Below are 10,743 nucleotides of genomic sequence, written 5' to 3' on the forward strand. Positions count from 1 at the left end.
CGGAGGCCCGCTGACCGGCGCGGCGGACCGATCGGCAGGGAGGAACGGAAGGTGTGTGTTTATGTGTATGCACACGGAGCGTTGATTCGTGTGTATCACTCTCGGCGGCGTGTACCGCCGCTACTACGAGAGGGATCGCACGAGAGAGGCCGGGAGGCTGAGAGCTGTAACGGAGACCGATAGCAAATACCTACATGTGTGTGAGAAAGAAAGAGAAAGAGAGAGAGAGAGAGAGAAGAGGAGAGAAAGAAAAAAATGTGGCCAGGGAAAGAAAAACTCGAAGGGAGAAGGGGACCGCCGGCGTGCTGGAGGATAACCGCGACGCGTTACGATATACCCGGCGAATATCCCCGGAATGCGATACGGTCGATGAGAAAAATCGAATCAGAGAAAGTGAGATGCGAAACAACGAAAAATGACGAAGCGGCTGCTCACAGTGCCATCAAGGGTGCCGCGTGGGGGTGTTGACTTATACGCGATCTCGTTTGGATGGCTCGCTTTTGTCTCTTCTCTCTATTCGATTTTCTTTCTCTCTCATCGTCAGCGTATACTTATTCTTCTTCTTCTTTTTCTTGTGTTGTTAATGGCACCAGTCTTCTCTTACAGAGTACTCTACAGCCAATGTCAAGTATATGTATCGGCGATATCCTTCGTACATCAAATATCGCAAACTATCGGTGAACAATACCGGATGCACGAGGAGCATCGCCGTTGTGTGCCATGCAACAGTGGCGGTGGCGGTGGCGGCGGCGCTCCGCGACCGGTGCGTCGGCCCGCTGACCTTGACACTGACATTGAGAGAGTAAGAGAGAGAGGGCGAGACCCTACGAAGAGAGGGATAGAAGGAGGGGCGGCAGAACTTACGCGCGCGCGCGCGTGTACACACGGGAGCGATTCATGGGAGAGACGCCAGGGACGACGAGGATGTCGTCTCGCGACCCTCTTCGCCGCCGCCGCCGCGCCGCCGATATTCCGGAACGCCGGCGACGAGAGAGAAAGAGAATCACCCACGTAACGAGGCTGCGTCGATCTTGTCGGGGTATCCCGGGTTTCGAAACAGGTTTCTCGAACGTGCGCGTTGCCGGGCCTGGCAACTCACGTTGCACCTGTGCCCAGGACTGCCCAGATCGGCAGGGGAGAGCGGGTGAGCTGAAAGAAGGATCGAGGGAGAGAGCGCAAGACCGAGAAGAAAAGAAGCGAAAAGAGATAAAAAAAGAAAGGGAGGAGAAGAGAAACAAGGGAATGGAGAAGAGATGGGATTTATGCGGTGTTCTATGATTAAGTCTTTTTGGAGCATGACGCATGAATGAATGAACACATGTAAAGCATATATATCTAGAAGAAAAAATTAAATGATAAAAGATGAAGCAGTAACGTGCATCACATTACACGAAGATAAATAAATGAATTATTACAAGATAGAAGAGTGATAATATTAAAAATCATAAAAAAGAGGTGAAGATAAAATGGAAAGAAACGTATGGGAAAAGCTGCAGCGAAATTAAGAAAGAACTAGAGGTATTACGAGAACTCCGAGAGGAGCACGACAGGTGGAAGAGAAATAAGTTGCAGATAAGGAGAGAAACGGGAAGGACAGTCGAGACGGCGAATGAAGGAGTATATTTGCGGTGACCATATTTTCTTAGAGAAAGCAAAAGACAAACTTCGAATACCAAACAAGTCTCACATTACATCTAACATCGCTTTCCGTAGTTCGAACTCTTCTTATAATAAAAGGAAACTGCGCGTTATTGAGAATTGTCATTGAAAAAGCATTTTCTTTTAGGTACCATAGCAAAAGACTGAAATAAAAATTTTAATTCTATTAAATCTACTATAAATGTTTCGCATATTAAAATACGTATATCTAGTAATATGTGTATATAATACTATCTTAGTATATTTGTCGAATCGAAGGAAAAGTTTTGACTAATAAAATCGAATAGTAAAATATCAATTTTCAAGTTCATATTCAACGTTGAGCATAACTACAAGTAGCGCTCTCTGATAGTGCCAGATAATTAATCGCCCTTATAAATAAAACTAAATTTGTCAGTTGGTTTCATAAGAATTTCCCATTAAAATAATAATAATGATAAGAGAAAGGACAAAAATGAAAATTTTGAAAAAAATAAATTTAAAGGACAGCTACCTAAATAAAGGATTGTCCTTTACAATAAAGGACGTCATCGTAAATATACTACTACGACTTTCGCTTTCTGTGCGCGCGACGCGTCTCGCGGTCGCAACGCACCGATCAATAGACGTCGCGACGTCGGTTGTCTCACGCACGCACACACGCACGCACGCACCCACGCACGCACGCACGCACACACACACTTATACATATCTCTCTCTTCCTCTCTTGCCGCTTTCTCCTTTCCTCCTCCTATTTATCCCTCCTCACTTTCCGTCGGCATCTCGGTTGCGTACGCGAGGGTGGAATTATTGAGATCGCGCGCCGCCGCGCCGGGTGCAGCAGACACGGAAAGGGGGGTCAGCGGGAACCCGAGCAGCTACCGATGCCCCTGCGCGCGCTTCCTCTTTCCCCATCGCCTCTTCACAACCCCCTATCCGACAGGACCTGTGCTCCTGTCTGTGACCGATCAGAAGTACGGAAGAAGAAAAAAGATATGCAGCGATACTCCTCGCGCCATTGATAACAACCATTGATAAAACCATTGATAATTTGACTTAATTTTAGCTTCACATAATCAGTCACTTGTTGCACCATTTTTTAGAAGATACTGAAGATCGCTAAATTACTTACTAATCAATTTCCATCAATACAGATTCAACTTCAATCTCGGTTCAACTTTCTAATTCTTAGGCCCAGTTCCACAACTCACGGTTAACTCTTAACCGAAGTTTAACTTGTTTTTCATCTCTTTCTAATTCTAAAATTGGAACGAGACAATGAATAAGTTGAATCTCGGTTAAGAGTTAATCGTGAGTTGTGGAACTGGGCCCGTTTCTACCAACATAGATTAACTTTAATCTCGGTTCAACTTACTCTTCATCTTTTTCTAATTTCTAGAAGAAGAAAAAGATAAAAAGTTAGTTGAACCGAGATTAAAGTTAATCTACGTTGGTAGAAACGGGCCTTAGGCCTGTTTCTATGAATGTGGATTAACTTTAATCTTGGTTTAATTTACTCTTCTTCTTTTTCTAATCCTTGGAACTAGAAAAAGATGAAGAGTAAGTTAAACCGAGATTAAAGTTAATCTACAATTGGTAGAAACGAGCATTAGAGAAGAATAAATTAAACCAAGATTAAAGTTAGTCTATACTAAGAGAAAATTATTTGGTATCTGTAATTATTACATTACATATTACTGTAATTGTAATTTGTTGCTAGAACTATACACATGGTTATTATTCCTAATATTATAGTAGTAATAATCATAATTAAAGTAATATATAATTATAATTACAAGTACCAAAAAATTTTTTCTCAGTGCTACATTGGTAGAAATCAATTGATCATTATAAGGAAAAGGAAAGAGAGAACGCTGGTGTATTGTATAAAGAGTCTTAAGATGACCCTACGCATTCAATAGGAGATAATTGAGTTATAATTTTTTTTACCCGAAACAAATAAATGAAATATAAATCGCAAGGGAATTTTTTAACAGTCACATGCTTAAATAATACAGAAATTATTTTTATAATTTAATGATATGATTATCTTTGTTGTATTAATAGAAAATACGAGGTAATGATACTCGTAACAACCGACTCCATGTGCAAAATTAGTTGTTACAGTTATTGGAATCAGTTGTTACAGATCCAAATTTCAAAATATAATTAAAGGAAACATAAAAGAAAAATGTGCATAATTTTATTAATAATTTTCAGATAATATGTGTATAATGTGCAATTACTATAGATATGTGTAATTATGTTACTTGAATATTTAATAAGAAATGTTAACGATGAAATCTTACACAAGATCACAATATTAGTCGCTGTTGCATTGAGGTTATGTCGAGATTATGGCCGAATTTTTTAATTCATCGATTGATCAGTCACATTATGCGCAAATGTAGCTTTTACAAATCAAAATTACATTTGCGCACAATGCGATTAATCAATCGAAGAATTAAACAATTCGCTCTAACTTATAACGGCAGAGAAGCAGAAACTTTTATAATAACAGCTCTCGTCATAATTAACCCCGGTTTGCTATATTTAAATATTTTAATTCTTGTTTAAGCAAAAAATATATTTCAAGACATGAATATAACTGTAAGTTATTACTTATAAAGTAAAGATTGTAAAGAAATAGTTGGAATTATAATATAATAAACAGAGTGATAAATATAACATTTAATATATCAATGATTTATTATTTTACTTTTGGCTATCAAAAGCTGAAAATATTTTCTATCTGTGAAAAACCGCTATTAAGTCTAAAATAAACTTATTGCACCATGAAATATTATCGTTTGTTATTTTGCAGTAATTTTAAGCAAGATGCCCCATATATCAACTATCCTTGGTCTTCCCTACTGATCAGTAATATTGCATCAATATTGACAGTGTATCAATATTTTTAGTATTTTTACAACCTTATACGATCGGTATTATTTATAATATATTTCACTTTAGCTTTTAAATACGTTATCTATTGTACTGTAACATACTGTGACATGGAGCCTAATAAAGCAATATTGATGCACTGATGCTCGAGAATCAAAATTTAGATCATTGTCAGTAAATCTAGATCATTCTACATCAACCCATCAATTTAACCGGGTACGATCAGTGATATTGTCAGTGTTTGTCAATACTGGCAGTATTATTGACCGTGTAAGATCATCTTTATAACACATGAAACAGGCAGCTACATACATAAAGCTGTTTTGTATTGTGAAAATTATAGAGCGTTTTTACGCAAAAAACTCGCATCGTTTTGTGTGCCAATAAAATAGCTCAATTAGTCACGATAAAATTGGACCAAAAAATAAAAAATTTCATCCTTTGCCTCGCTCAATCTATGCAAAAGCAAATCTTGTGATCGTTTTACTAATTTTGCTGTGTCTGCAGTCACCTGTATATCTAATAACATGGACACTAAATGGTATTATTTTCACAATATTACAAATGTTGTCACATTATTGGATATTGCACAGATAGAGAATACATAACACAAAATTTAAACAATCAAAATCTTGTATATATAGAATACACACCATCTTGTTACAAGTTGTGGCATTGTAATAATATATTTGCTATAATTAAAAGTTTCATGTAACTTAACACAATCTTTATATATAGAAGAAAATTTTACTTACCTGATTATTAAGCGTAACAATGTTCTTCAAGGATTCTGCATAATTCTTTAATATTGTTTCCGTGGATAAGCAGCTGAGACGAAATTCATAGAACATATCTAATTTGTAGACACATCTCTGACAGATATTTTTGGGCAGTGCATCCTCTTTCGATATCTGTGACAAAATGATCTCATGTTTTATTAAAATAATAACTGGCAAAATTTGATTTTAGAATTTTTACAACAATTATTTTACCTCGAGCTATAATCGTTTTTTTTTCTAACTTTCATTATGAAGATATAAATGAGACAAAAGAAAATAGATAATAGATAATGATCAAGAAAATGAATATATATTTAATCATGTATAATTTAATCAATTGTTCTTAACACAACAAAGTAATCTATTATCTCTCAAGCCACAGTTCCATATAAAAAAATATACAAAACTAAATAATAATTTTGGCTTAACATACTCTTTATCTTTTTCTAATTCTTGAAACTAGAAAAAACAAAAAGTAAGTCAAGTGGAAATTAGAATTAATCTATTGGTAGAAATGGACATTAAGCTGTAAGTCAAAAATCGACTAATCATAGCCAAGAATTTTAAAATGATAGAAGTATTTTCAACAATTCGACCGTGACTGGTCAATTTGTTTACTACTTAAGTCATTACGTACGTTCTTTTATATGATCCTTAACAAAACGTAAAGTGATATATCAATTATTTCAATACTGGATTATTGGAGCATAAAGCAATTCTCTTTAAAACTTTTAAGAGTAATGCCCGTATTCATAGTCAGACCTTATACTTAAGGCTTCCTTAAATTTATCTTTAGATGCTCAGTAGCCAATGAAATAATTCGTAGAGTATCTGAAGATAAATTTAAGGAAGCCTTAAGTATAAGACCTTACTATGAATACGGGCATAAATCTCTCAAGATAAGTGAGAAATCTCATTATCAAAGATCGAAAATTGAGCCAATCTTTTTCACGGTTGGCTCAATTTTATCACTCTTCAGAATCATTCCGAAGAACTTGGAGAACAGCTATTCATAAATCATGCCACGCAAATAATTTTGCATGTAGAATTAATGACGCAATTTTAATCGCCCTTCAATATTCTTAGTAAAAAAATCTTTTTTTCTTAACGATATGGATCTTTAAACAATTCAATTCGCAATTTTATTTTTTTACAAAAACACCTCCACGTGTACGAGATATTTTTAAATGTGCGAACGGTTTTAAAAATTCCAATACAAAGTTAAAACTTGCATCTGAAGCTCACGTGTCGAACGGAAAATTTTGGGCTGTCCTCCCCCCTTTTCCCTCAATCGACACGACTAGCAACAATGCGGTGTTGGATCGGAGCAAATTCTCGTTTTCACTTACCCCGATGGGCACACAAGAACGTATTTTAAACAACAACTGCCGCTGTTCGCTCTCCTTGTCGAATATCTGCAGCTGATGATTGCTTTTGAGCGAACACAGCCGGCAGAGTTCGGCGAAACCGAGGTCCTCGTTCATTGCCATTGTCGCCTCGTGCGGAATGCAAGAGGAAACGCACGCACGATACACGCACAACGGACAATCACCGGGAGATTAGGTTATGCCGCGTTGACTTCACGAATTTGCCTCGTATCAGAACAATAGATGTAAAAATACGATGCAATACGATGCGAGTATTATGTATTCAAATTATCACGAGCACGAATCTTCGTAGAATCTATCTCCAGGAAAAGCTATGGAAACCGATCGAGTCGAACGTGATCAATTCTGCTCCACTTTGTCGCTACTGTAGACACAGTGTGTTGTTAGGGGAAGTGTTGCCAGGTGGTTGAAAAATTGGACGGTAGAGGGTATGCCAAAAAAGCAGTAGATTTGAAATTTAAAGCGGCAGACACTTTTTTTTTTCAAGAAATTTCGTAAAATTGTTAGAAAATAGAAAAAAATATTGTAGTTATAAGTAATACATAACCGAAAACAACTCAGTAGCAAATAAAGTAAAAATAATAAAAAGAATGTACTCATATACTTTTTCCTTTAATCTTTATTTATAAATTTCTCATTGATAATTACATTGATGATTATTACAAATTATTTAATATTTTATAAAAAGTAACCTAGACCAATGGCACACGAGTAGCGTATACGACGATACTAACGTCCAATCAGAAGGATGCGCGAGATGCGCGAACAACATGGCGGATAGGAGATACTAATCTTTGAGTAAAATGAGCAGTAACATAGGATATTATAAATGCAAAATAAAATAAAGAAAGACGGTAGATAATCTAGCTGAAACATAGGCAGTAGGTTCGTGAGCCAAAACGGTAAATCTACCACTAAAACGGTAGAGCTGGCAACACTGATAGGGGAGTCCATGATGCAAGTTGCAAGTAGACAAGGGTGTGTTCTTGCGCATGTTTAATTGCTACAGCCAATCACAGCTTGATCTTTTAATCCGCCATTTTTAGGCGAGTTTTGTTTCAATATGCCTAGTATGACAGTAAAACTCAGTTTCACGCATAATAAATAATCGATACTCTATTCGTAATTACTTATTAGGCTTCTTCTTTTTAGCTGAACTTTTTGAACGATTCATATTTTCTCTTTTTCTCTTCAAAGTGGAGAGAAAAGGAAGAAAGATGAACCATGCAAGAACTTTAGCCGCTTTTCATGAGCCGCTCAAACCAGTTGCTTCAACGGCAAAAAGAATCACGTGATCAAAATTGACGCTTGGTATTCGTCAATTTTGACTAAGATCCTTTTTGTCGCTGAAACAGCCAGTTGAAGCGGCTCGTGAAAATGTACCTTTGGGGCAACTGTCACCAAGCTCAGTTAACTTAACTGGCCAGTTAGTCCATCGGAATTGACCAATCGCATTTGTCATTTTGTTTGAAGCAAATTTGTCCTATAGCCAATCGACAGGCTTGAAAAATTTGTCGTACGACAAAAACGGACGCATGTAATGCGGGGTCTACAATAGAAGTCGTAGCGGTCGTAGAGTCTTAAGTCATAGAAAATTGACCAATCATAGTCGATTATTCTTTTCATATTCGACTGTGATTGGTTAACTTTCTACGACTTAAGACTCTACGACCGCTACGATTTCCATTGTAGACCCCGCATTAAGCTGGTTCTACATTAGTCACATCACAGCGTCGCAAGCGTGTCGCAAGCGTTGCAGTCCAATCAGAGTTGAACTAGCTTGACGTTGATTGGATCGCAATGCTTACGACACTGCGATGCGACTAATGTAGAACCAGCTTGATATTGGCCTTAAGCTGGTTCTACATTAGTCGCGTCACAGTGTCGCAAGTGTTGCGATCCAATCAGAGTCGAGCTAGCTTGTCATTGATTGGACCGCAACGCTTGCGACGCTGCGATGCGACTAATGCAGAACCAACTTTATGTGGGGTCTTAAGTCTTAAGTCGTAGAAAATTAATCCAATCACAATCGAATATGAGAAGAATAATCAACTATGATTGGTCAATTTTCTACGACTTAAGATCCTACGACCGCTGTGACTTCTATTGTAGACCCCGCATAACCCCGGATTTACAATAGAGTTCTAAACCTTAAGACATAAGAAATGGACGAATCATAGTCGATTATTCTCGTCGAATTCGACTGTAATTGGTCAATTTCTGACGGCTTAAGGCTTAAAACACTTATTGTAGATCCGGGGTTACCACGAAAGCGTCGCTCTGCCCCGCGAACCGAGATATTAAGCATTAAAGTTGACGACTATTGAAGTTAGAAAATCTGTCACAGCCACACTGCGAAATTGTAACTCATTAGGCAATGGGGTGTGTGGACAGTAGCGTTCAAGTTCGGGGAAGCTACGCCGCCCCAAACAAAAAGAAAATAACATATCCTACCCGCTTGGGGTCTAACTGCGTGGAAGTTGCAGTTGGGACAGTGTCCACTTGGAATATTTGTAACCCATGAAGACAGTGGGGTGTGAGAACAGTCTTTTTAGAGATACTACAAACCTATTTGGAGTTTGGAATGTGAGAATTTTTACCCGTTTAACTTGTCCGATTAGGACCGTCGTGTGTCTATTTCAATCTGTGTCCGATTGGGTCCATCATGTGTCCGTTTCAATCTGTGTCCGATTGAGACTGTGTCCGATTGGAACAACCTGCTGTGTCCGATATTTTTTGTGCGCATCTGGGACCTTCCCGCATTTTTTGATTGGTTAATAAAATTCGTTCTTCCGATTGATCAATCAAAAGTTTCGAAGTATTTGTAGAATCAAGTGGACCGCACCCTAGATAGCATATATAGAGAGTTCAAAAAGAATTAAAAAAGATCCAGTTATTAATGTCATTAATTTAGAATTCATTTTCAGATACAAAAAGTATTCTTTTTCCGAACAGTTTTGAAAAGAATTCTTTTTACATTTGAAAATGCACTCAGAATTCATGACATACGACTGAATTCTTTTTGCTATCTTGCGGTATCAAGCTCGAATCGTGAACAGTGTTTTATAATGTCCACAGAATATAATATCTAATTATATAACAATATATTATTAAAATAATAACTAAAAATTGGAATAATTAAATTTAAGGAAGATATTAACAATGTAAAAAAACGTCGAGTATTCGTCTGCATTTGTAATTACGTTTTAAATTATTATAAATTCTACATAAAAATTTAACACATTTGAAGGTGTTATCATCAAAATTATCAAAATCAGTTGTAACAAATTAAATATTATTATTATTTACTTATTAAATGCTATTATTATTATTATTACTAAGGCCTCGGTAGTGAACCTAATGGCTCAGGACGCTCGTACGGAATACAAGAGATCCGGATTCGACTCCCGGTCGAGGTAATATTTTTCGCAATAAATTTAATTACAGTTTTTTCAGCATCTTAACATCTTTGAAATATGATGCCTATTTGAGCATCGAAATTATTAGAATTTAATTTAATTCGCGAAAATTACTACAATGGTTTAATTGCGTTTAATTCGGAAATATTTCGGCGCTCAGTTCGTTGGACTACAAGTGTGGTATATATGTCAAGAACATATATATCATATTTAGTGATTTAAGATGAATTATTTAAGCATTTAAGATCTAAGCTACATTCCGTTTCACGCATGATGCGCATGATGCATCTTTTATCCTTGTTATTCACCGAATGTTAAACAAGGATAAATGATGCATTATGCACATCATGCGTGAAACGGAACGCAGCCTTAGCTTCAACTGATATAGGGCTCTGATTTATCGACTGTTATTATTATTTCCTTATCAATAATACATGCATTATTCACGAGTTTGTCAAAAAAACACCGTGATTAATGTCTAAAATCTAATCTAATTAATAAGATAGCGTAATCGAGTATCTCAGAAATTAAAAAATATGTTGCCAATTATATACAATAAAACTGTTTTTGTTAAATCCTTCGTTTACGAAGTATTAAGATCAATTAATTAAATGA

General features: G+C 36.7%; 1 protein-coding gene across 1 annotated transcript in view; it reads right to left on the minus strand.

Moving 5' to 3' along the window:
* Positions 1–6,977, minus strand: part of LOC108720260 (zinc finger protein 48) — an 11,596-nt gene extending 4,619 nt beyond the window's left edge. Inside the window, exons 1-2 of the mRNA XM_018444155.1 lie at positions 6,671–6,977; positions 5,298–5,453 (exon numbers count right to left, since the gene is read on the minus strand). Coding sequence (XP_018299657.1) covers positions 5,298–5,453; positions 6,671–6,811 — 297 coding nt within the window. The 5' untranslated portion in view covers positions 6,812–6,977. The remainder of the gene's footprint in view (positions 1–5,297; positions 5,454–6,670) is intronic.
* Positions 6,978–10,743: the final 3,766 nt, after the last annotated feature.

This window comes from Mycetomoellerius zeteki, unplaced genomic scaffold (genome assembly GCF_001594055.1).
Source record: "Mycetomoellerius zeteki isolate Tzet28-1 unplaced genomic scaffold, Tzet1.0 scaffold149, whole genome shotgun sequence".
Taxonomy (NCBI): domain Eukaryota; kingdom Metazoa; phylum Arthropoda; class Insecta; order Hymenoptera; family Formicidae; genus Mycetomoellerius; species Mycetomoellerius zeteki.